Source organism: Eublepharis macularius, chromosome 1, assembly GCF_028583425.1.
Source record: "Eublepharis macularius isolate TG4126 chromosome 1, MPM_Emac_v1.0, whole genome shotgun sequence".
Taxonomy (NCBI): domain Eukaryota; kingdom Metazoa; phylum Chordata; class Lepidosauria; order Squamata; family Eublepharidae; genus Eublepharis; species Eublepharis macularius.
The window spans coordinates 13790896-13818549 of record NC_072790.1 but is presented as its reverse complement, the minus strand read 5'-3'; the positions used below and the strand labels follow the sequence as shown (position 1 = coordinate 13818549).

General features: G+C 44.5%; 1 protein-coding gene across 1 annotated transcript in view; it reads left to right on the top strand.

Moving 5' to 3' along the window:
- The window catches only part of PLCB1 (phospholipase C beta 1), a 698812-nt gene that overhangs the window by 582852 nt on the left and 88306 nt on the right, over positions 1 to 27654 (top strand). Inside the window, exons 24-29 of the mRNA XM_054975035.1 lie at positions 8426 to 8558; positions 11355 to 11408; positions 13675 to 13894; positions 21565 to 21745; positions 26849 to 26925; positions 27017 to 27106. Coding sequence (XP_054831010.1) covers positions 8426 to 8558; positions 11355 to 11408; positions 13675 to 13894; positions 21565 to 21745; positions 26849 to 26925; positions 27017 to 27106 — 755 coding nt within the window. The remainder of the gene's footprint in view (positions 1 to 8425; positions 8559 to 11354; positions 11409 to 13674; positions 13895 to 21564; positions 21746 to 26848; positions 26926 to 27016; positions 27107 to 27654) is intronic.

Here is a 27654-nt window from a genome sequence, read left to right as displayed (position 1 = left end):
AGAGCCTGAGCTCCCGTGGAATGCCATTCCTATGCCACTATCCATGCAAGGCCACGTGATCTTTTAGAAGGGGAGCCCCAAGCCCCCACTGCCAATAACCACTTCCACTCCTGCAAGGTGGGTCAGGCCTGTGCGCAAGAACAGGCGGCTGAAAGGGGGCTCCCCCAGGGGAATCTAGGTTCGTCACCAGTGAACCCCTGCTCCATGCTCATGTGACCCATGGGCCAATCAGGCCTGGAGGAAAATTCCTTCCTGACCCCTAAACTAGTGATCGGCGTTACCCTGGGCATGCAAGAAGAGGCCAGGAGACCTAAACCCGATGCGCCTTTCCCTAGTCTGCTGACGGTCTGCATTGACTGGCCCAAATCAGAATACAATGCTTAAAACAAGGCCGCCAGGTAGGTGGGATCCGGGAAATGAGAGTGGTTGGAGAAGGGCGAGGCCCAGAGGGGTTTCCCCCCCCCCCCCACAATGACCACAGGCAATCACCGACCCACTGCCCCCACTGGCCAGACCCTGGCTGAGCTGACACCCAGCAGGCCAGGAACCCTGTGCCACACTGTCACTGCCCCAAGGACCATGGCTGCAGGCCCCTGGCCAAGAGGGGTGGGGTGGAACTGGAAATGGGTCCAGACCTTGACTCCATTGAGGGGGCACTTGAAGAACCATTCCCTTTGCACCTGTGGTGCTGATTCCAGATCCTGCTACAAACTGGGCTAAAAACTGTGCCTAGAGTGCATGGCCCATTCAGGCACGATGATTGACTGTTGGTGACCCAACAGTTCAACAGATGTACCCCATCCCTTAGCTAATCTAGAATCCTCAGCAGTCCCTCCTTTATATCAAAGACTGATTGAGCATGCAAGGCAAGAAACCGAACGGTATCAAGTGCCCAACTTCAGCAAATGCTGACTCCTTAAAATATTCTGATGAAGCTTGCATATCTCTGGTCAAACGTCTCCATGCTCTCTGAAGGCACTTTGATGCTGCAACATCACAATCCAAAGAATAATTAATTAAGCATGTGCTGCAGCTGAATATATAGAGGAAACTTGGAATTGAGATAAGATAAACAAAAATCCTTTTTGTTTGTTTTTGTTCAGAGATTGATGGGACTTGTTTTCACTATGATGAAACCAATAAAATTTGCAACTCTACAGGAACAAGCAATGCCCTAGAAGGTTTTTTTTTTTAATTTCCTACTTCTTTTGCAGGATTTGTCCCTATGCTAGAGTGGACTTCCAACTGCCATATTTGTGTCAAGCAGAGACTGTGTTTCTCTTTCTCTGCTCCCCTGCTTTTGCACGATTTGCCCTTAGCTAGAGTGGACTTCCAACTGCCACATTTGATAGAAGCAGATGCTGCACATTTCTTTATCTCTGGGAGGGGAATGAATTTGAAGGTATCACCCCCTACACTTCATGTGAACTCTCGCCTTTATTTTATGTATGTATGTATTTATTTATTTATTGAAGACACATGCAAAAAAAACAGGTTTACAATAAACTTGCTGGAACCGCGGAATAGTTTTATGCTTGCTGTCCCAGGAATGCCACCACTGACTCAAATGGCATGTACCTCTGAGCCAACACAACAACCACACGCCTTCTGAAAACCCAGATGGCAGCCACAATGTGGAACTGTCTCTAGAATGAATTGGAGCACATCGCGTGCCAATACCTGGCTGCCTGGGGAAGAGGGCAGGGAGGCATTTCCCGAAAGAGCCACCAAAATGTTTTATTTTGGTGGCAGTTGAGAGTGCTATCAAGTCATAGCTGACTTATGGCAACCCCTGGTGGGGTTTTCACGGCAAGAGACTATCAGAGGTGGTTTGCCATTGCCTGCCTCTGCACCCCTGGTCTTCGTTGAAGGTCTCCCATCCAATTACTAACCAAGCCCGACCCTGCTTAGCTTCTGAGAACTGACGAGATCAGGCTCACCTGGGCTATGCAGGTCAGGGCTTGTTTTATTTTACTAGATGCAAATAAAACAACTCAAGCTTAACATTACTAAAGCCATTCTTTAGCAGTGTAAATCTATAATCTTATTTATATGATGCCCAAAGAGCAGGACCAGTGATTGGGGCTAATAAGCTGCCTCAGTGGTGAACTTCAAATGGTATTCCAGAAGCATGATACGTAACCATGTGGACCTCTTCGCGTATCATTAGCTTCTCACGGGCAGTGGCAGTCAGATGGCTTGAGCCAATTGTGATCACAAGGGGCAAGTTTCTCCCTTAGCCTTCCCTATGATTCTTGGGAATCCTTGCAATTTGCAGAACTGGACCTTCCAGAACTATTTATTTTAAGAGATTCCTAACCTGCATCGACAAGGCAGTGAGAACAGTGCTGAACCTTTACCTAAACCCTAACCCATTACCCCTAATCTAAGACAGAGTCAGAGTTCCCTTCTTCAGACACTAGTAAAATTGCAGATCTCTGAGCCTGTAAGTTTGAGCCAAATGTGGGGGAGAATATCTTACAAAGGTCTCAGTGTGCACAAATGCAATGCAGAAATTAGTATATGTAATGAGAACAGAATCCTGCACACTCCCCCTGGGGGGGTCCATTGTTCTAAGTTTAAATAAACACAGTTTCAGCAGTCTCCCATTGTGATTTGCCCTTGCAGTTTTGCTGTTTGCAGACTGCCACTTATAGGTAAGCAATGGAATGTCCAGGAGATCACAGAATCATAGGGTTGGAAGGTACCTCTAGGGACATCTAGTCCAACCCTCTGCACAATGCAGGAAATGCACAAATACCTTTCCTGCTCACACACCCCAGTGACCCCTGCTCCATGCCCAGAAGATGGTTGTAAGCCCCCATATTTGGCAGCATGCCAAAGGCACAGACTCCAGGTCCCTCGAGAAGCATGTCTCCTCCCATGCAAGCGCACGCATGTTCTCTCTCATCCTCTAATGGATGCCTCTCCATTCAAGATCTTCACCCTTTGATCCCGGGAGGAGAATGTAAGCAGAAGGAGCCACCGCTCGCCATCTCTTGCCGGCAATGCCTCTGTCTACGCACTGCTGCCACGGCCTGCTCACAAATATTATCTTGGTGAGATCCTGTAAGCTAGACCAGTGTCAGTCCTTGGCAGGTAGAATCCCCAAGTTCTTCACAGCAAACACGCAGGTGTATTGGTTGAAGTAACTTTATTAGAGATCCATCAAGTTTTTTTTTTTTTTAATTTTATTGGATTAGATATCATTAAATTGTACATTACAATCAGTTTCCTTTAATTTTTCCAATTCTAACCCCCTCCCTTTCCCCCCCTTTTGTTGACTTCCAACAGTTTTCCAACCCCTTGTCCCTTTTCCCTTACTCATTTCAAATTTATTCTATCTATCAAACGTAAACTTTCACTTTCTTCAAAGCTTATCTATATAACACAGTGCTCCTTCTGTCTTCCTACTTACTTTAACAACTAAATAATGCATAACTAAATAATACATTCTTGGCATATTTTCTTCTAATAATAATCATTTAGCTAATTTTGGTACTCTATACTCTATTTTATAATCTCATCTTCAATATGGGACAAACAATTTATCTCTCATTTAGCATAATTTTAGATACTTCTATAAACAGTACATTCAATATAAGTCAACCAATTTAACTTATACTCTATATATTACTTTTTCTACATAACTTATCTTCGTACTGCTTTAATTATATAATTATATAATTCTTCCTTTATGCAACTATCCACCAAAAGTAGTCAACCAATTTGACCCATATATACCTCCAAACTAAGTCAATCAATTTAATACATGATCTATACATTAATATATATTTTCCCACCTTGCTTAAATTTCTTCATTGCAATTATAAAATTATCTCCATTATACAATTATTGCCAAAAATGAAATTAATTAGTTTCTATCCTTATAGTTAGTTAATTTCTATCATTATAATTCTTATAATAACACCTATAATACTTAATGCTATATATAATAGTCTAATAAAATAGTTGCTTAGAAATTCTCACTTATCTCTCCGCCCCCCGGTAAAGTCACCTCCCTCTACTTTTATTGTATTTCAGTAATTTTCAAACTGCCACAGTTCTCCTCCCACCTCCCATTTCTTCACTAAATGTTTCAGCTTCTCCCAATCCGTGTTAAACTGTCCTGGTTCAAGGTCTCTCAGTTTCCTTGTCATTTTGTCCATTTCCGCCATGTACAGCAATTTATAAATCCAGTCCTCAATAGTTGGCACTTCTTGCACTTTCCACTTTTGCGCGTACAAAAGTCTAGCCGCTGCTGTCATGTAAAATAGCAATGTCCTATATTGTGCTGGAATGTCCTCCATTCCCAAGTTCAGTAGCAGGAGTTCTGGGTTCTTATTAATTTGAAATTGTAAAATCTCGCTTATTACTCTTATTATTTCCCCCCAGTACTGCCTAGCTACCTCACAAGTCCACCACATATGATACAAAGATCCCTCATGCTTTTTACATTTCCAGCATTTATTAGACGTGTTCAGATTCCCTAGCGCAATTTTCTTAGAGATCCATCAAGTTCAAGGTGCTCAGACAAGTGAAATTGGCAGAAGTGACGTAAATGGGGTTGGTGACTTAGTTATAGGGAAAGTTCCCGCCATCAGGATAAGGACCATTAAAGTTTTGGGCCAAGGGGGCAAAAGGGAGAAGCTAGATTTAGGCTAGATAGGACAAAGAATGAAATCATCTCAGTTCCCAAGAAGGATACAGTTCGAGCTGGCCGCAGCCAGCCTTCAAGGACACTTGCTGGAGGCACCGGGGAAAGAGAAAGTAAATACTTGTGAGATAACCTACTGCCTTAACATCAATAAGAAACTTCTCATGCCCTCAGAGGACCAGCACACAACACAGAATACATTCATGGCAGATATCCAGACAGGCATATATGACAGCCAGTGCTACTATATCATATTAAAGATTTGGGCAGGGTGGATGATTGTGTGTGGGGGGGGGGATGATAAGACTAAGGGGAAATAACTACTGCGAGAGTCCATGGCACAGGCAAAATTTGAACTATTTCCCCCCAAACTCAATTAGCCACTAAGCTAAGTCTGCTTCCAAGTATTTTGTACTGGGTTCAAAGAAGAATGATTTGTGATGATATATTTGTGTTGATAACAAGCATGAAAGCCCGATTCACATTTTAGTTTTGTGTATCTGACACATTTTCCCTCTGATTTTGCATCCCAGTGTGTTTTACGGAAGTCACTCTTTCATGTGCAGCGCATTAAGGGTGCATGATGTGTCTGCTGTGCAGGTGTCGTCATGTGTGCACACACCCATGCCATTGATGTATTCTCTGTATTGACTTGATCTGTTCACTGTATTGATCTACGGTATGCTTTCATGCCATGCTCACATAATTGTGCTTTGTAAGGTAGCCACATAGTCATGCCATCCTTGGCCTGCCTGAAAGCGAAAGTGCTAATGCTGATTTCATAGAGAAAGTAACCAGCCTGTTATCTCTGAAAGTATGCGGCGCTGGCCTTGCAGCTGGGGGAGGAAGAATGACTTTGAGTTCTTTGTAATCTTCTGCCTTTCTCTGTCCAGACTAAGCTATTGTGTTCTCATGCAACTTCTGAGGTTTTCGCACCTAAATGCAACCTGCTCCAACGGGAGGGGGGAATAGTACTCCATATATCAATAGTGCTTTTGCTTGTATAACCATTCCTGACAACCTTTCCCATCTATGGATGTACCCATGAACTTAATGGATCTCTGAATAGAAACCTTTTTCAACCAATGCACTGGAGTGCTTGCTGTGAAGAGCTTGGGGGTCTATCTGCCATGTACTGCTATCCCTAGAACTGGCAACAGGTCCAAGTGCAGTGGTGGTTCAGCACCAGGTGAGGGATCCCTCTGCTAACAATTGCTATGCCTTTTTAGCAGCTGCATGTCAGATGAGGAGCATTTGTCTAAGCATCATCTCGACCCTTGTGGAAGCTGAGTTTTAGTTTCAGGTGCAATTATCCCACTAATAAATCATAGAGAGGATTGCATCTCTTCCCTATCAAATGGATTTCTCTTGGAGTGCTGCACTAACGTAGCGCAAGCTTTTCTTTAGTAATGGCTATCTGAGGAGAGGCATGGAATGATGCGAATGGATGGCAGATCCTGTATTTTCCGTTACCTCGGTAATAGCAGCCTTTATTCTTTACAGTGCTATTGAAGGCTAACCACAACCGAATGCATCTGTCGAAGAGAGCTGTGACTCTCGAAAGCTTATGCTACTATAAAGTTGGTTAGTCTTAAACGCAGGGCTCATTTCGAGGGGGAACGCACAGGAACGCAGTTCCGGCAGTTCCCCAAAGAGGTCACATGTCAGGTGGCCCCGCCCACCAGACTCTCAGCCATTTGGGGCCTGTTTTGGCCTGGATTGGGACCAAAATGGCCCAGATAGGGCCTCTGATGGGTGGTGGATCACTGTCCTGCTCATCAGTGGCCTGATCCTGACTATTTTGGGTCCCTTTTCAGCCATTTTCAGCCCCTTTTTGCCATTTTGGACCCAGTTTCAGCCCTGAATCGCCAGGATTGGGTCCAAAACAGCCAGAATAGGTGGTGTCAGGGGGTGTGGCATATGCAAATCAGTTATACTAATGACACACTTTCGGTGATGGCAAGAGACGTGGCATATTCTAATGAGTTATGCTAATGAGTTATGCTAATGAGTTCCTCCAGCTCTTTTTCTACGAAATGACCCCTGCTTAAACGTAGTACTGGACTCTTTGCTATTTCATAACTGAATGTGCAGGATTTCTGCCTCAAGTCTAGAGCTAGTCTGAGGCAGTGTTTTGAACTAGGAGAAAGCCTCATACAAATAAAAACCAGAAATGCAAAGGACGCATCCTCTCCTCTCACTGCCAGTTGGGTGTTTTTGGGGGGCCAGAGTGCTGAGAACCAAATCATGTTCTTTACTTTTTAAACTGGTGCAGTGGAAATTCATTCGTAGAGTATAATGCCCGTACATGTGAATACTGAACCAGGTTTCAGAATAATTTATTCATATCAAAATGTCATTTTTTCCCACATTGGTAGCTGAATCTATAAACTCTTAGAAAAGGGTAAAACATTTAGAGAGGAGAAACTGCCCTCCCCATCATCAGTCCATTACCAACAAAGAGGGAAAATGAAAGCTGCTTGAGAAACTAATCTGGCAAGGTACCATGGCAACAGGTCCTTTCTTTACGAACGCCGGCATCCCAAGAAGATGAGCTTTAGAGCTGCACTCCAAGTCTCTCTGCCTTTCTTCCTGTTCCATTAGCGTATACTGAGAATCTGCAATGTACTTAGATAAGTATGACCACTAATAGAGCTATTGTAAAATGATTAGTGTGTGGCCAAAAGAGAGAGAGAGAAGAAATGAGCCCTAAATACAGACTTTGAGAGCTGGTGAGAAAGAAGAGGTAGTGGGATGGTGCTAAAACAGGTTGGGCAATACAGGCACCGTTATCTCAGCATGCTGCAAAGATGGAGGTACTATTTACGTAACCTTATCTATTGAATGTAATTATGCGTGAGCTGTCCCTGTGTCTTGGAGGTGAATTTGGAACCAGCAGGCTGTAAATGCTTGGAAATCGTCCTGGAACCAAAGTATAGAAATATCCCGATTTTAATTTTCTGTGCAGTGGAGGCTTGTGAGGTCTAGTGTGATATTAGATTGGTGTGTGAATGGTTAAGATGTTGCAAAACGGTAGTAGGAGCTGTGATGTATATGCATCAATTGTATTACCTGGACTTCTTGGATGACATAAAACTTGTCTTCGAGTGGTATGGGGAGGAATTTAGTAATGCAAAATTGCATACGAGTGTATAAAGTTTTTGTAAAAATCCAGATAAAGACCTTCCCCCTAAATTAATGGTTCAATTTTAGTGTTCTACAGACAGTGATAATTTCATAAAGTGGTTGAGATGGATCGGGTTAGATGTTCTACTTGACAAACATGGTGTAGAATGTAAAGACCTTCTAAGTGAATCTGTTTCTGAAGGGTGGTCTAAGAATATTCTTGATTTGTGTCTTAAAAGCTGGAATGGCAGTACAATCGGAGTACAATATTTACTGAATTGCCAGATTTCCCTGATGAGTTAGTTTTCCACTGTGGATGAGAAGTGTCCCCCCCCCATCCCAAATAAATAATAGAGCTGGGAAAAAAAAGAACTGGGGATTTCTCATTAGTGCTGGGGGCTGTGAGTATTTTATTTTGGAATTGCTTTCTAGATCTTGGAATAAGAAGTATCCAAATACCATTTGAAAAAACCATGGAATATAAGAATAATTAATGGATTTGGTGGGCTGGGCTGGGAGATGTGCTTCATTAGAAATAGAACCTATGTACTCCTTGGTGGTTAACTGCCCTGTTCAGGGGCACATTCTTGCTTTACTGTTTTGCTTTCTCACGTATTTACGAGAAGTGTTTTGTGTCATTAGGCTGATCAGGGAGATTTGCCTTCAGAAGCCCAGAACGAACCGAAGCCTGCACCAGCTGAAAATGGAGTAAACTACACCACTTCCCTCACCCCTAAACCATCCACTCAGGTTGTTCCCAGCCAACCAGCACCAAGTAAGAATTTGATTATACCATGCCATTTCTACAGTGCCTTCTCGTTCCAGAAACCGCAACTGAATAATTTCTTTGGTCGACTGCTGTTAGTGTTCTGACTGATTGGAACAAATAAGAATTAGACCAGATCGCATTTCTGAGAGGTATATACGCATGTGTCTGTTTGAAATGCTACGAGTTAGATCCAGTGAAAAATTCCCGCCTGTAGTAGAACTCTTGTGCAAGCAGTAATGCAAGAAAAAGACCTTGGTAGCTGCTTGCATTGAGTCGGACTTACTGTATCCCCCACTTGCGTTTCCATTCATGCAAGATCTTGTACAACCAATTTCTGGGCAGGGAAGAAAAGGCAAGACGTAACACGGGATCTTGCATAGGTGGAACTGCGCTAACTTCATTTACATTTCTGCTTGCACATTGTCAAGTCTAAGAGACTGTCTGTGTTTAGAAAACTTCCTGTCATTTTTGACATATTTTAATGTACCAAACTGGGAAGTTTGTCAAGTGACAAAATAATCGGTACATATTTTGCACTGGGAAGTTTGCAAGTGACAAAAAAATTGCAAGTATGCAGATTGGCTGGAGAAAACCGTAATTCCAGGCTACCTGGAGTTGTTGGCACTGAAAGAAGGCCAAGTATCAGAAAGCTCTGGAATGCGAAGTTTCTGAAATGAGATGAGTCAAAACTACCTGCAACTTCTTACCCTGAAGGCATCCCTTTATTTCCAGCGCAGATCCCAAACCAGATGGGCCTCCTTTTTCTAAACCATTGGTTTAGAAACCCATTCTAAACCATGGTTTCTGAGCCATGGTTTCTGAGCCTTTGATACTAAGGTTCCTGAGAGGCTGATGCCATAATAGTAGAGTGTATCACAACTAGACATGGGCACGAACGGGGAAAAAAACCCGAACACCCTGTTTGTCGTTCGGTGCCATCCACAAACAACAAACAATGAACATGAACTGTTCCCGGACATGTTCATTGTTCATTGTTCGTGGGGGCCAGAACCCCCCCCAACTCCCCCCACTTAGCCCCCTCCCCTCGAACCCACTTACCTGGCCCTTTAAAGATCCCTTTGAACTATCAGCTGGCAGGCGGCAGGGGGGATTCCCCCCACCACCTGCCAGCTGATAGTTTAAAGGTCTCTTTCCTGCCACGTGCAAGGGGCAAGGCCCTTTAAACTCCCCACAAACTGACCTTCCCAATGTCCAATACCCACCAAATTTGTAGGGGACATAGTCCTCACTGTCCTCTGAAACCCCCACCAAGTTTCAGAGAGATTGCACCCCGGGAAAGGCATGATCCATAGGTCTCCCTGTTGGCTGTCATTTTCTCTTCACAATGGCAAAAACGGGACTCTCTGCTGGAAGTGCTTTGAAGGGTTAAAGCCAGAAGGAAAGCCAGAAGGAGTTCAGACAGAGTTCAGTCCCTCCCTGCCTCCGGTTGCCAAGGGGATTGATTGCAGCAGGTGCCAGACTGTCTGGCTTGCCGAACGGCTGCTGAAGGCAACGAACGAGGCTTTTAACGACCACCTGTTCGTTTAGGATGGGGCCTCACGAACAGCTTGTTTGAGAACAGCAGATTAGGCTGTTCGTGTTTTTTTTCTGTTCGTAATGCTGTTCATGCCCATGTCTAATCACAACTTCCATGGATGCAAATTGGTTAAACCTAATAAGGTCATGATAGAAAGAGTAGTGGCTGGCAGCCCTTGTAACTATGGGTAGATGGAACTCAGTAGTTGCTAGAATTCAGCCTCCCATGGTCATTCTGGTTTGGGGTCTACTGCTTCACCTAGAACAGGAGTCCTCCATGTGATGCTCATGGGCTCAGTAGTGTCCATCCGTAGATATTTTTCTTTGTGTCCACCAAGGGGTTTTAGAAAGTGGGTGGGACAGGTGGGGGTCTTGACCAGCAGGACTTCTGACTGGCCCCTGAAGGTCTGATTGACCATGCAGAGTAAAATAATGGTGTTTTAGCAGTAGCTCCTGCCACAGTTCTGATGTTACTGTCTCTCACTCCTCGTTCCTAGTGTATTTTTAAAGGACCCCTTTCCTCCCTGCACTTGGGCCTGGCTGTACCTCCTGAAGCAGCCGTTCTATGGTTTTGCCCACCGCCCTGTGTCAGGATTCCAGAGATGCCCACAGGCCCAAACAAGTTGGGGACCCCTGATCTAGAACATCTCAGTTCCGCCTTGAGAGACAGATATAGAGCTTTTATCATTTTGGGTAATACATAGGTTCTCCCAGAATTACAACTGATTTCCAGATGACAAAGATCAGTTCCCCAGGAGAAAATGGCTGCTTTGGAGGGGGGCTCTATGGCATTATACTCTGCTGTGGTCCTGTCCCTCCCCAAACTCCACCCTCCCCAGCTTCCACCCCCAAATTTCCACGATTTTTCCAACCCAGAATTGGCAACTCTAATAATACATATTCCCAGTTCTTCTTAGTGTGTGATGCATTATTCTTGGTTATTTCCCCCAAAACAATTATTGCCTGTATTGTTGTGTTCTTGTGTAAACATGCAAGTCCCCCCCACCCCCCACCATTCACACACCAGCCTGATCGCTTGTCTAGTCATCAACAAAGAAATAAGCTGTACCCTTTATATGTGCCCTAGCCAAACAAGCTTCAGGTTTTGTTGCTGATTTGCCCCAACAATACAGGATAGATCTGGAGGCTTTTATGAGACCATTTAATTTTTCTTTCTCACCCTAAAAATAAAAAGTACCTACTGTTTGAAGATGTGAGTGAGTGTTATTTCAAAGCAGTTGAAGTTATTTCTTTGTTTACATCTAGGTTCTGTGAAAGTGCCAGCAAAAACGGAAGATCTTATTCAGAGCGTCCTGACAGGTAACAGACATGTAGACGTTATCGAAAAGGAAAGAGCAACCAATATGATGAGTTTTTTCCCCCTCCTTCTGAACTAATTACTGCTGTGCAAATTGGCAAAGCTTTGGGTCACTTCCATAGAAAATACCACTGTGCACCTGTTAACGTATTTTAATCCTTTCTGTGATTGTCCAGATATTTTATTTTTAAAAATTTTATCTTGATGGCCATTTAATTTTCTCCATGATTGAATGAAAGATCCATGATTGAATGAAAAGTGTTGTTACAGACATTGTTATGTTCATTGCGTGAAGTTTATTACTGAGCATGTCTTGTTACAATCTTAGGAAGTTATTGTTACGTCTATTCTCAGAAAAACGACACCAGTCCTTGAATCAGAGGAATACAGAAAGCACATACCAGTAGAAAGAGGTCTATACAATTATGCATGGGGGTGAGAAGGTGGATGGAGGGAGCTTTTTCACCTACATCCATAATAGAACTTGAGATCACTCAATGAAGTTGCTAAGAAATAAATCCCACCCCCACCCCACCCCCAGCCGAAGATCCTGCTTTCTGTTCCTCCAAGGGCCAAGCTACAAGTGACAAATTACACTTGAATGGCAAGTGAACAGACTCGTATGTATTCCTCCCTGTTCACTACGTGATCGAGTGGAGTGCAAGTGGAGAGCAAGTGAACAGGGAGGAATACACGTGAGTCTGTTCACTTGCCATTCAAGTGTAATTTGTCACTTGTAGCTTGGCCCCGAGAGAGAGCGGTGAGCGTGAGGCCTTTGGGAGATCACACATATCACAGCTCCTGTTAACTTCCCTGGATGGCTATGGTGTACTGACTGATTTGTGTGTGTGTGTGTGGGGGGGAATTCTTAAAAGTATGAATTGCAGCTCAAGTGCTCACACTTGTCTTGAACTGCTGAAATACCACTCTTTAAATCTCTCATCCTGCCTGTCTTTCAAAGAGCTCAATGTGGTGCTGTTTGGGGAGATCCAACCATCCAAGGAGCTTTCCTTCAGCTAAAGTGGCTCTTCTCCAATGGAAGTGCCACTTAAATTGTCAGAAGTTTCCTTAGGCTGGAGAAAGGCTTCAAACTTTGCTCAGTGGAGTGGAGGGTAAGGGTAGGTTCCGCCCTGTGATTTCTTCCTCCCCCCACTCCAAGTTATTCTTGTAACAACAGCAAGAGGTAGATTGGGCTAAGGACACCCAGTGAGATCTATAGCTGAATTGTGATTGGTTGTTGTGGGTTTTCCGGGCTGTATTGCCGTGGTCTTGGCATTGTAGTTCCTGACGTTTCGCCAGCAGCTGTGGCTGGCATCTTCAGAGGTGTAGCACCAAAAGGCAGAGATCTCTCTGTCACTGCTGTGACACTGAGAACTACAGGAACTACTCAGTCAGGAACTACAATGCCAAGACCACGGCAATACAGCCCGGAAAACCCACAACAACCGTTCTCCGGCCGTGAAAGCCTTCAACAATACATTGAATTGTGATTGAAACTGGATGTCTCAGAGCCAAGCTTCAAGTGACTTTTTTCATATGGAGAACACTTGATCGTTTTCACAAGTTTTCCTGGGAACTGAAGTCCGAGTGTCCTTCCCCTCTCTGTTACAATCGCTGCCTAAAGAGCCAGAGAAAGCCGGCAGCAGCAGCAGCTTTTGCAAATTGTTCCTCCAGTCACAAGCCTGCTGGACAAGAGGGCTCTCAACGATCTTTGGGGGCGGGCAGCTGCTACTTTCTTCCTGGGCATCCTGCTCCCAGGGAGCTGCTCTGGAGAAAGCCGCCATGTTGGTGAAGCTCCAGCCGCAGCGACAGTGGAAGAATCTGCTGCTGCTCTAACATGCCCACATTCCAGTTTTTCTCCAGGAGCTCAGGAGCAGGGAAGGGCATGTTAGAGCAGCAGCAGATTCTTCCACTGTTGAACGATTTGCAAAAGCTGCTGCTGCCGCCAGCTTTCTCTGGCTCTTCAGGCAGCAATTCTAACACAGAGGGGAAGGACACTCAGATTTAAGTGTTCTCCACGTGAAAAAAGTCACTTGTAGCTTGGCTCTCAGTTATGTCGTGGTAGTCTCAACTGCTACACACGCTGATTGCCTAATATCTTGCAGATGGTCAACGTACAGCATCTCATGTCATATGATCAAGACATCCCTTTGAACCTCCTCTCTCTAATCCAGGGGGCTTTCCCATCTATTAGTAAGGTTTTGCACGTCAGTATGTGATGTCTGCTAGTGAGGAAAAAATGAGGACTTTTGTTTTTCCTTGTTGCAGAAGTTGAAGCACAAACAATTGAGGAGCTGAAACAGCAGAAAGCCTTTGTGAAACTTCAGAAGAAGCACTACAAAGAAATGAAGGATCTTGTGAAGAGACACCACAAAAAAACCACTGATATCATAAAAGAGCATACTGCAAAATACAATGAAATCCAAAATGATTACATGCGACGGAGAATGGTTTTGGAGAAAGCAGCTAAAAGGGACAATAAGAAAAAGTACGTTGTGTAAAGTTCAGTCTTCTTAAAAGCAAATGTTTTCCCTTCACTTTTCCTATTTATTCAAATGATGTGGTAGTTTCAGTAGGTGGAGCAAAAGATAGATGTTACTCCTAATGAGGTATCAAGTATCATTCAAGATACTATTAATGGTAGTTCAGGCTGGGGACTCATCAAAAGCCGCTTAAGATAAGAACCACTGCTTGAAATAATCATTGGGTCCAAAACAGTGAAGGCATAAGCTTTGCACACTGGATTCCTCCTGCATCCTGGAAAATGATTGTCAGAGAGAGAGAGAGAGAGAGAGAGAGAGAGAGAGAGAGAGAAGCACTTTTCAAATATTACAGTTGCATAAGCCATGAGCTTACCCACCTGATGAGCATCATCATTGAGTTGTGTGAACAGGGGAAATGCAGGTATTTACCATCCATGTACAACTCTTTCAAACTGGCGACTGGATTTTTCAGAGTTTGTATGTACATGTCTTGAGACTGTAAGAGCATGCTAAATATATACATTGCCACCGTTCACATAACATGGTGACTGTGCATATTGAGAAGACTGCGGATAATGCATGCTCCCAATACATGCAGTTGGTAATGTCGAAAGGGCTACAGCTAACCTCCTGATATTTCAGCTGTTTTGCATCATAGTGATTGTGCAGGAAAATCTCAAACATTGTGGAAGCATTGTCCTTAAAATGAGCAACCAGAATAAAGTTACATGCAGGGTTTCTTTTTAAGTCTGTTACAAGTCGCTGTTGTCCCAGTTTGTCATTTTGGGACCTGCACGGAACCTTTTCTACCATCAGAACCACTTATGGATCTGTCCTCCTGCTTGGCACTTCAAAGCTGTAGCCCTTTAGGGAACAGCATGCCGGTCTATTTATTTTCATTCCTAACAGCTCAAGCAGCTCTGTCCTCTCCCCCCATCTCCCAAGCAGAAACTGATTAGATTGGAATAGTGTTTGTTTTGTGTCCCATGATTCCACCTTGCTGTGTGAAGCAAGTCAGGGCTCACCCAGTCATTGAACCCAACCAGGGCTTTTTTTCTGGGAAAAGAGGTGGTGGAACTCAGTGGGTTGCCCTCCGAGAAAATGGTCACATGGCTGGTGGCCCCGCCCCCTGATCTTCAGACAGAGGGGAGTTGAGATTGCCCTCTGCGCCGCTCCAGCGGCGCGGAGGGCAATCTCAACTCCCCTCTGTCTGGAGATCAGGGGGCGGGGCCACCAGCCATGTGACCATTTTCAAGAGGTGCCGGAACTCCGTTCCACTGCGTTCCTGCTGAAAAAAAGCCCTGAACTCAACTAGCAATCATGCCAGCCACCTCGTTGAGATAGTAGGCTAGAGCTCTTGCAAATAATCTTGTGTTTCTGCTCCCATTCATGGGGATGTAGACTTCCAAGTACAGCACAAACTTCCATTAGGGCAATGAGATGGAAGTCCAACCTTGCATGTCCCATCCAGGCCTTAGAGGGAGAAATGTTTATACGTTCCTCTTAGAGGATCAAAGACAATCGATTAGGTCCCTCTACCATCATTGACTTCAATTAGTTATTCATCTGTTACATTTTTAATCCTGTCATTTGTCCAAGGAGCTCAGGGAGGCATGCATTAGTCTCCCCTCCATCATTTTACTTTCACAACAACCGGTGAGATTAAAAAAAAAAAAAGTGTGACTGGCAGAGCGGAGGTTTGAAGCTGGATCCACCAATGCTACCCAGTCCTGCTCTTTAACCTCCGTGCCAAGCTTGCTCTCAAGCAACCTGTGCAGCTTTTCCACCAAAGTAAGTTTGGGCTGCTGGCTCTGACCGTAACGGCCTAGCCGTGGATGACAGTCTGGTTTGGGGGCTCAATCTCTGGCTGGCATTCCTGTGTTAAATTTCAGTGTTGTATAATGATCTTTCTTAAGCAATAATTCTGGCCTCTTTTTGGTATTCTTCCTGTGGTTTCCTAGGAAATTAGCTTAACACCTGATCAGAGCTGTAAACATTTCAGGGCACCCACTGAACCTCTGCATTTGTTTTGGCCTTAATTTTTTTATATATATAATGCTGTTGCTGTCCAGCTTGCTATGGTCTGTTTATTTCACATAGCCCCGTTCATTGCTCCCCCCCTCCCCTCAGCCTTTAGAGTTACAGATCTTTCCCGAGGCCAAAAATATCATGTTGTTCTTTAGGGAGTTTGTTGTTCAGGTTCCATTTTGTGAAAATTATTTTCCCCTTTTTCCTATGCAGTGTCACTCAGCTTGTGTTTCTTTGACAGGCCTTTATTTTTTTTAGCTTTGTTTATTGCAGTCTAATACATAGTTTTGCATCCGGGTGTGCACCTTCTAAAAGGAATAGATAAAGAGGGTTTTTTATAATACCAGCCACAATACCCCCTCTCCCCAAACCCTGGTACAGTGGCAGGTAGAAACTTGGTCAGATGCAGAGGAAACTGTGTTCCTACCATCTCATTTATGTTTACTCTCACATGTCACTTCAGGGTTTTTTCCTTAACAGTATCTGTTTTTACCAGAGGAGTGAGCCATGTTAGTCTGTAGTTGCAAAACAGTAAAGAGTGCAGTAGCACCTTTAAGACTAACCAACTTATTTGCAGCATAAGCTTTCGAGAACCACAGCCCTCTTTGTCAGATGCATGGAGGGTAAGAAGAAACTGGTCAGATATATAGGTGGAGAGGGGAGGGGGGACTAGATGCAAATCAGTTGCAAAAGTCATGAAAGAGGTGGAGTGCACAATCCAGGCTGGGTGTGACCCCTCCCCTCCATAGCTGAATCTGAATGGAATGCCTGAAGGCAGTTACTTCTGGTAACGAGATAACCCTCCAGAGTCTCTATTCAATCCAAGTCCGACTGAGTCAAATTTACGTATGAATTCCAATTCAGCAGCTTCCCGTTGGATTCTGTTTTTGTTGAACTTTGGTGACCTTTAAGTCCTTGATGGAGTGTCCTGGTAGACGGTTCTCCTACTGGTTTCTGGATATTGCTATTTTTAAAGTCAGATTTGTGTCCATTTATTCTTTTGTGCAGAGGTTGGCTTGTTTGTGCAATGTACTGAGCAGATGGGCATTATTGGCACATGAGGGCATATATCACGTTGGAGGATGAGCAGCTGTAAGAGCCAGAGATTGTGTAGTTGATGCCATTGGGTCCTGTAGTTGATGCCATTGGGTCCTGTTAATGCCATTGGATTCCGTAATCGTAATTGTTTGTACTCGTCTTTGTTTGATTTCGACAATTAAGGTTGATGTAGGACCACTAGTTCCACAAACGGGTGCCATGTTTTAACGGTGTGGATGTTTTTATCCCATCTTACCATGATGCAGTTGGATAATTTCAGGTGCTAGACTTGGCCATTTCGGCACCCCCCTCCTCACAGAGGCAAGAGTGGAAGGGACAGGATTTCCTGCTGCCCGTAGAAAGGGAGAGCTGGTCAGCATCCGTTTTCATGCAGTGTTGCAGTCAGGCAATTTTAACTCTGGACTTAATGGTCTTATACTCCCCTACCCCTGCTCTTTAGATGGTAGAGTAGATTTCAAATGTGAAACTACTGCCTTCATGGCGGGGCTGGGGCAGGGGAGCTGCTGAGCTCATGCACTAGAACCTAGACTTCTACCCCGAAGTCTGACCCTGACAGCCCCACTATTGCCTCTCTGCTCGTATCATTTCACATACATCGTAAAAATGGGTTGGATCCCATGGAAAATTCACAGAAGGGTGGGCAATTTTGCCATTTCCTCCTCCTGCCGCAATTTGACCTTCTTTTTATGCTATTCTGATGAGGGAGGGCTCCCCTGTTGTCCAGGCATAACGTTTCAGAGGGATCATTTTGGGTTATGGCAGTAGAGGAGGCAAAGATGTCCATCTGATCTAAGCCATTACATTCTCTGTCTATTAGTGCTGAGGTCCTTTTTGCTGAGGCATCCTAAGTGGACGAAGTACGTGAATGCTGCTTAGGAGCTCTCTCACGTTGCTGCTTTTGAGAGAACTCTCTTGGAATTGGGGGGAGAGAGAAATAGTGGGCCTCTGTTTGTGAACATCATGCTCAGAGAAGGTGCGATGGCAGGGCTTCTAGCACCCGGGTAGCTGGCACACACTGACCTGAGATAAAACCAGAAGAGTGGCAGAATCCACTCCTTGGCCCTTCCAAAGCACTCTATTTGGTGTATTAGTTCTTGTGTTAAGTAAGAGTGTGCAGGACTTGAACCTATTTAAAGGAGGACTACAATTCACACAGAAAATGAGGGGTATAGGATGGGACATGTGATGTGGAAGAAACAGCAGAAGTTCGTATCTGCGGGACCGTCTCTCCCCATATATTCCCCGGAGGATTCTCCGATCGGGAGAAAAACAGCAATTAGTGGTCCCTGGTCCCAAGGAGGCCCGCCTGGCCATGACGAGATCCAGGGCTTTCTCGGTCCTGGCTCCTACCTGGTGGAATGCTCTGTCCGCTGAGACCAGGGCCTGGCAGGATTTATTGTCTTTCTGCCGGTCCTACAAGACAGAGTTGTTCCACCAGGCTCATGGCTAAGGTTGGGCTTCCGCCAGCCTGCAGGGGGAGGGGAAGGAAATTTAAACACCCCCCTGTGAAAAACTGTCCACCACAGTATGCATGCAAAATATTATGTCTTCCTGATGTTGCCGCCTCACAATACAAAATGTCACTGTTTAAAATGGTGTTTTAACATTTATACAGATGTAATATTTTAAATTGTTTAAAATGTTGTTAGCCACCCAGAGCCCACTTTTGGGTAGGGCCGGATATAAATATGAAATAATAAATAATGATAAATAAATCATAGTACTAAAAACAATGGAATGAGTGAGAATTCCACATGTGGAAATGTCCTGAGGTATAGTAGTTCATGTATCAGTCAATTTCTAGCTTTCTGGGGTGGCTGTTTCAGGGTGCATGACATCACATTTCGTTTAAAACCTTTCCCTACCGGCATCTCCCTGTGAACTAAAAGTCTGTTTTTAAAATTCTGCTGCGAATCCATGGCAGGTTTGAAAGCTGCCATGAGAGGTACTTCAAAAGAACAAGTCACTGAAAAACTTAACATGGAGGCAGTTCCCCTGTTGATAGCTCTCACAGGACCCTCAAAACTGCTTTTAATGTATTGTGAACTTTGAACATGTATAAGATTCTCTGAGAACGATGCTGTCATAGGGGAAAGCTTAATGTGTAATGTAGGCCGTGTGGACTATTGCACAGAATAGCACCTGGATCATCCCTTTCACCATGTTTTGGAATTAGCATACTATTTCTGGAATATAAGGGCCTGTTGGAGTAATAGATCAAAAGAATGCTGTAGTCAGTAGTCCTCAAAACACCAGAACACCACCAGAAGAGAGGGCAGAACTTTTCCTCAGTTTTCTCCTGTGAGGGAATTGGTGCTCAACATGGCAATAGCAGAATACATGATGAGGGAAGGGAGTTACCACCTAGGATCAGCATAAAGGTAGTACATAAACATTTAAAGAAAGTAAGAGCCTCGCTACAAGTGACATCTTACATGCGAACGGCACTTGATCATTTTCGCAAGTCTTTCTGGGAACTGAAGTCCCTCTCCCCCACCCCTTTTCCTTCTGTTCCTTCCCCTCTCTGTTAGAATGGCTGCCTGAAGAGACGGAGAAAGCCTACGGCAACAGCAGCTTTTGCAAATCGTCTTGCTCGGGGAGGGGGGGAATGCTCTGGAGAAAGCTGACATGTCGGTGAAGTCCTTCCCCTCTCTGCTAGAACTGTTAGAACCGCTGCCTGAAAAGTCAGAGAAAGCCTGCTTTTGCAAATCGTTTCTCCAGTCAAAAGCCTGCTCTCAATGATCTTTGGGGGTGGGCAGTTGCAACTTTGCTAATTGTCTTGCTTGGGGAGGGTGGGGGATGCTCTGGAGAAAGCTGAGAAAGTTGCAGCTGCCTGCCCCCAAAGATCATTGAGAGTAGGCTTTTGACTGGAGGAACAATTTGCAAAAGCAGGCTTTCTCTGACTTTTCAGGCAGCGGTTCTAACAGTTCTAACAGAGAGGGGAAGGACTTCACAAACATGTCAGCTTTCTCCAGAGCATCCCCCACCCCCCAGCAAAAGCTGCTGTTGCCGTAGGCTTTCTCCGTCTCTTCAGGCAGCCATTCTAACAGAGAGGGGAAGGAACAGAAGGAAAAGGGGTGGGGGAGAGGGACTTCAGTTCCCAGAAAGACTTGCGAAAATGATCAAGTGCCGTTGGCGTGTAAGATGTCACTTGTAGCGAGGCTCTTAGTCCTCAGGGCCAGATGAATTGCATCCAAGGGTACCAAAAGAACTTGAGGATGTAATTTATGAGCCTCTGTTTGTTATTTTTGAGAAGTCTTGGAGATCAGGTGAGGTGCCAGAAGATGGGAGGGGGGCAAATGTTGTCCCCATCTTCAAGAAGGGGGAAAAGGAGGATCTGGGTAACTTCTGACCCGTCAGCTTGACCTGGAAAAGTCTTAGAACAAATCATCGGTCAGTCCTTGAGCATTTAGAAAGGATGGCTGTGATTACTCAGAGCCAGCATGGGTTTCTCAAGAACAAGTCATGTCAGACTGACCTTACCTCTTTTTTGAAAAAGTTACTACTCTGGTCGGTCAGGGGAAAGCTGACGATGTAGTTTATCTCAATTTCAGTAAGGCTTCTGATAAGGTTCCATATAATATCCTTGTTGACAAGTTGGTAAAATGTGGTTTGCATCCTATTACTGTTAGTTAGATCTGTAATTGTTTGACAGATCACACCCAAAGAGTGCTAGTTAATGGTTCCTCATCCTCTTGGAGAAGAGTGACAAGTGGAGTGCCTCAAGGATCAGAGGCTAGATGGCCATCTGACAGCAATGCTGATTCTGTGAACCTGGGCAGATCATGAGAAGGAGGGCAGGAAGGGTTACATCAGTGCTTAGTTCTTGTGGCCCCTTCTTACATGCCCAGGGTAAGGCTGATTGCCACCTTGGGGCCAGGTAGCAATTTTCCCCAGGCCAGTTTGGCTAAGGGTCCTGACAGTGGTTGTTGTGGGTTTTCCGGGCTGTATAGCCGTGGTCTTGGCATTGTAGTTCCTGACATTTCGCCAGCAGCTGTGACTGGCATCTTCAGAGGTGTAGCACCAAAAGACCTGACAGTTTTTTGCCATCTTTTGGGCATGGAGGTGTGGTCACTGGGTGTGTGTGTGGGGGGGGGGGTGAGGTAGTTGTGAATTTCCTGCGCTCTGTAGTAGGTTGGATTCGATTACCTTAGAGGTCCTTTCCAACCCTATGATTCTAAGATCCTAATGTGTACTGGCTTTCCTGTGGCTGGTGAGTTGACATTGACCATGGTTCCTGTGGAAGAGTTCAAGCCAAGTGGCCTCTGACATGCTGGCAGAACTACCAGGACTTGTCAGTTACATGGCGGCTTCATCCCTGGCTGTGAATAGAAGGTTTCACTTGCAAGCACGGGTACTAGTTTGAACACGCAACGGGGAAAGGCCTCTGCTTCTAATCTGAGTTGAGCCGTACTCAAGGTGGGTTGGGACAAAGAGCAAAAAATAATGATCTGTATCCAGCCTGAACAAATTTGGCTGTAAAGGCTGTGTATAGCCAGGGTGTTAGCAGTTGCTGAAACATAAAAATAACTGAATAGGACCCCTGACAACGTAAGTGGGTTGCTTGTGTTTTGTCTCATTTGTACAGAGGTGAGACGGCCAGTCCTGACCACGGCTCTTCGACCGTTGAGCAAGAGTTGACTGCTCTGGATTCAGAAATGACCCAGAAGTTGATAGAACTTAAGGAAAAGCAACAGCAACAGCTTCTGAATCTGCGACAAGAACAGTATTACAGCGAAAAGTACCAGAAGCAGGCGCACATTAAACTGGTACGTGTTGAGAATCATGACTCTCCACTTTCTTCGGGAGCTAATAACGCCTTCATGGAGAAAGCCGTACTGGTGTCTGCTTCAAGTGCGTTTTGTGTTGATATTTCTTTACCTATAAAATCTCCCTTCAGATGCAAAAAATTTCAGGCAAATTTTGAAAATTGCTAGACGTGTGTGTAGAACTTCTTGATATAAGCACGCTTGCTGCATGAATTGGCATTTTCACCGTAGTTTTCGGAGCTGGAATGTATATGAGCCAGTTAATTTGCTGTTTTGAAAGTGAAATTCACATGCCTCAGCATTCAAGTGCTTTACATTTGTTACCATTACTTAAAATTAAAATCCCTTTAATAATACCAGAAAAGTGGGAAAAATAAATAGAAGTCTTAAGGAACCTTGAAGACTATCTAAGCTGTCAACAGTTAAAACTAATTATCACTGCATATTTATTTGCAAAATGTTTACGCCACTTTTCATCAGAATGGCACTTGTCTATCAAATGCTGTTAAATACTAAATATTAATACATACTAACCAGCAAATGCAGGCCAGTAGGCCACTTCATAACTAAAGTTCCGGAGGTAGTTTACAGTGAAATAAATCATACAAATAAATCATACAAATCACACACGCACACTCAGTGATAATCTGATAAAAACAAAATGCAGTAACAATGACAAATCAAAATTGCTGATTTGATCCAGAGACTTCAACAGGTCCAGAATGCTGCTGCGCATGTCTTAACTGGAGCTTCGTGTAGGACATACAATATGCCTATCTTGCAGCAGCTTCACTGGCTCCCAGTAGAATTCCGGATCCGGTTCAAGGAGTTGGTTCTGACCTTTAAAGCCCTAAACGGACTGGGACCAGCATATGTAAGGGACCGTCTCTCCCTGTATGTGTCCCAAAGATCACTTCGTTCAACCAGAAAACATCTACTGGTGGTCCCTGGCCCTCGGGAGGCTCAGCTGGCCTCTACCAGGGCCAGGGCCTTTTCAGTCCTGGCCCCAACCTGGTGGAACTCTCTGTCTGAGGACACTCGGGCCTGCCAGGCTCTTGTATCATTTAGGCAGCCCTGTAAGACAGAGATGTCCCACAAGGCATATGGTGGACGCTAATTTTAGCCCATCATTGCCGAGCCTTCCACCGGTCTCCCTCTACAAGGGGTATGGAGAGTCCACTCACGCTGTTTGCCCCGAAAGGGGCACAGTATTTTATCTGTTGCTGTTTTTATGATTGATTTTAAGTTGTATTTTAATCCATGTTGTACCTCGCCCTGAGCCCACTTGTGGGGAGGGTGGGTTAAAAATAAAATAAATAAAATAAATAAAACACTAAAGTAGTAAACCAGTAATGATATTTAAAAGCCAGCAACAAATCAATCGACACTAACGGAGAGCCAGTGTAGTGTAGTGGTCAAGAGTGTCAGACTAGAATCTGGGAGATCCCAGTTTGAATCCCAGCTCTGCCATGAAAGCTTGCTGGGTGACCTTGGGCCTGTCACACCCTCTCAGCCTGACCTACCTTGTATGGTTGTTGTGAGGATAAAATGGAGAAAGGAAAGGAGAATAATGCAAACTGTTGTGGGTTCCTGCTGTGGAGAGAGTAGGGGTATAAATAAAATAAACAAACCTTGCTCAGATCAAAAAGCACTCCATCTGATTCCACGTTCTCTTTCCAGCACTGGCCTTCCAAGTGTTTTTAGGAAGTCCATAGACAAGTCAGGATGACAAAAGCTGCCCCCCAGCACTGTCCCTTCCCTGCACATAAGTGCATCCGAACAGAGAAGCTTGGCTCATCCGCCATGGCCAATAGCCCTGTTTTTTTAATTAATGCACTTAACTACCTTGCAAATCTAATATAAGCAAGTAATCATTGCATCAGATTCTAAAAATTATTTGTGTGCTATGTGAAGAAGAGCGTTCTTTTGTCTGTCTTGAGTTCCAAAGGAATAAGCACAAGGGCACCGCGTCGTAAAACGGAACTGAAAAGCAATAACCTACTGTGGTAAATTTAAGGACACAGTACCGAAGTCTAATCTTAAATATACAACCTTTATATAAGTTGTAGTGACACACAACACTTAAAGTGGGAGCAGAGAAGAGAAAACTGTATGAGAGCTTTGTATTGTGAGCTAATTCTGACTTTATTGCTGGTTATCAACACTCTTGACAAAGCGACACCGAAAGAGGAGTCCAGCTTCCGACCTGCTGAGTTGTTGATAGGTGGGACTGCTTCACAGCACGGCTGGTACTTCCACCACAGGATTCATCTTCAGGGAGCCGACTTCTCCGCTTACCTGTTTATGGGAGTCCATCTTGAGACTTATGGAAGACCTTCCTATTTAATTTGAACTGACTGGAGTACTGAGAACTGTGTTGGGTTACTGCCACCTACTTTAAGTGTCGTGTGTCACACTCACTACTACTTATATAAAGGTTGTATATTTAAGGTTAGACTTCGGTACTGAGTCTTGAGTTCCAGTCAATTGAATAGGGCAACCTCTGAGTTCTAATCTTCTCATTCATCATCTCATGCATAATGTTATATGCCTCTATTATGTTTTTAGTCGTTTTTTTCTAAACTGAAAAGCCCCCAAATTATTCAGCCTTGTAGTAGAACCCTCCAAACCTGCAATAATTTTTCTTGACCCTCTTCAGTATTTTTCTTTCCATCTCAACAATATCTTCTTTAAGACTGGTGAGTGACCAGTACTGTACATAGTACTACAACTCAGGCTGTATCATGGGACTGGTATTTAATGCATGTAATACTGGCTGCTTTATTTATTTTCCTAACGACAGCACTATCATTGTTTTTTAAGAGCTTGGGAATTCTCTCTTTACTAAATACAAACTCTGGACCGTAATGGATTGTTTTGGCATTAGTGCTGCTCCTTAGGGGATCCTTCATTGTTTTAGTTGGATGCTGAAAAAAGCAACCACGTCGAACTGAGGTTGTGGCCACGTCAAGGATAGTTATTTACAGAAGGAGTTGTCTGATTAGCACATCCTACAAAATTGGAAACACAGTCTTTCCTATCTAAAAATGGCATTCCACTATTTCTTTTTGGGGCCAAATAGCCTTCTGTGAAACTATGTGCGCTCCATGGATGCCAGAGCACAAGCTATAAACAGCAATGTGATATTATGCATATATTTTCCCAAAGCAGATTCTATTTTTACAGCTGCATCTCTGCTGTTAGCTGAGGCAGACACCCAGTGTGGGGCAGCGCTCTGGGCTAAAGCAAGAATCCAGTCCAGTATTATTTCAATCTGCCCCTGGCGTGCTCCGTACTATAACACATTCGGTTACTCAGTCGTACAGAAGATCAAAGTTCTATGCTCCATCTCTATACTACACTTTAGTTCCATCTTGGGATCTTATGTGCTAATAATGTTGGTGTGTTAAAATAGCAATTCATAGGATCGGGCATACTTATATGCATGAGTCCATAAATATAACATAGGTACACCCAGGGCTTTTTTTCAGCGAGAACACGGTGGAACAGAGTTCTGGAACCTCTTGAAAATGGTCACATGGTGGTGGCCCCATGTGATAATGAAATAAAATAAATAAATACATCTCACAGTGTAAGGTACACAGTGGGGAGGGTGTTGCTTTCAGACCCAGGACGGTTTGAAATGAGAGATGGAAAGCACAGACCAGTTAGTGTCAGTGAATTTCATTAGTGGACTGCTGCTCTTTGGAGGGAGACGTGGCTTAGTGGTAAAGCACAGAAGGTCCCAGTTTCAATCCCTGGCACATCCTGTTATTTTTGTTTAAGGGACAGGTAATAGGTGATGTGAAGAACCTCTACACGAGACCCTGGATAGCTGCTGCCAGTCAGAGTTGATTGTCCAGAGGCCTGACTTGGTATAAGACAGCTTCATGTGAAGGATGCTAAACACAACCATTACCGGACAGTGGCAGATTCATAGGGAATTCCTTGTCATATGCTGATAGTATTTCCTTGTTTCTGCCCTTTGTATATATGCCATAATTGTAACTCGATGAGATCTGCACCCGTCTCTCTCATCTTGGTCAACACTTACTCAAATATTTTGCAGGGAGTGAGGGCACATTGGAGATGCATGAGGCATTCTCAGACTTCCCATTCCATGTATTATCCAGATTTGTTGGCTACGCTAGGGTGTGGGGCACAGTGTTCAGCCCTTTGGGAAGGCTGATTTCATTTTATAATTTAAAAAGAGCAATTCTATTTTTTTTTAAAAAAAACAACCCTATATTTCTACATTTCCCCATAAACCTAATTTTTGCTCTGTCAGTTGTCGCGTTTGGAATGATCCCTCTGCCCTCCCAGGGTTTCTCATCTGGAATCCACTACAGCCCAAACTTTTTCCAGTGGTTGCCTGCACTCTGTAGAGCTGGCTTCCTGAGTAGGTAAAGGGGCATGTGTGTGTTGTGGGGGCACTGCCGGCACCAGGGTTTCAAGTGCATGTGCGCGCCACAAACTGCGCAATGACATCATCACGTGATGACGTCATCGCGCAGCGCATGCCGGGGGCATTCGGCAGCGGATGGCTGGGGTGGCGGGCGGAGGCTGCTCCATGCTCCGCACGCCGCCCCAGCAGCGGCTCGTGGCTGCTGCGCCCGGCTGGGTTGTGCGGTGGCGGCGGCAGAAGCGGCACTGGGCTGGCTGGCTGCAGCAGCTGCGGGCCAGCCATGCCAGCTCTGTGGCACGCGCTTCCACCTCCGACACCCCCTCCGGCGCCTCTCCAGTGCCTTCACGCCTGAGGCCACCACGTACCTGGCCTCTATGGGCGCACCGGCCCTGTGTGGGGGTCCTCTATGGAGGTTTTGGGGAACTGCTGCAAGGCTGTACTTGTTTAGGAGGGCATTTAGTGGTATAACAGGCAAGGGATTTTATGTAGTACATTCTTAAGAATGATTTTATTTAATGTTTACCAGTTGAGCCATAAAGGGAAAAGTAGAATAATAAATGTTTTAAATCAATAGATGTTGAAAATCAAGTTTTATTCACACTGGGGCTTCAGTAAGCTTAATTTCGAAATGAATGTAATGCAACAGTGGTTGTAGAGTTTTTAATAACCTGCCTGTTTTTTGTGTCCCCCCCGCCAAGCTCATTCAAAAGCTGACAGATGTTGCCGAGGAGTGCCAAAGCAGTCAGTTAAAGAAACTGAAAGAGATCTGTGAAAGGTAAAGGTTGCGAATAAATGTAGTTATGCCTACCCATCTTGGTTGTGTGTGTGCGGTGTTGTATTCTTAAAAGTTTCTCTGTTTGTTGCAGAGAAAAGAAAGAGTTGAAAAAAAAGATGGACAAGAAGAGGCAAGAGAAAATCACAGAATCTAAATCAAAGGATAAAAATCAGGTGGACGAGTAAGTGCAGTCTCACGCTAGTTTTCACCTTTGAAGAGGTCTGTGGGAGGGGCAGAGTGTTCAATATCTGCATGTGGAGAGTAAACTAAACAGCTGCCCTTTGTAGGTACAGATGAGCAGTTGTTGTTTACTGGTGGGCTGGTTTCCGTCTCTTTCCTCCTCCATCCTTTGGGTTTAAGTCTGTTGTTGACAATTTAGAAACACAGTTTTGTCCATCTCTCCGTCTATTCAAGCCATGGTTTAAGCCTTTCTTGCTTCACCCTGGTTATAAAAGAGGACTAAAGTTAGCTAACAGGGCCATCCTAAGCAGAGTCACTCTTCTAAATCCATTGAAGTCAATGGTTTTAGAAGGGCGTAACTCTGTTTTGGACGGCTCTATAAATCTCATTAAATCCAATAGAATCGTTTCATCCAAGCTAAACTGAGACTTGTTTCTACCAATACCTCCTACCTGCGCCTAACTTAAACTAATTGGGGGCCAAGCAAGGGCTTTCAGAAAACAGTTCTACACCTGCAGTGGCCTTCAAGAACAACCATCTTGCTGTAGT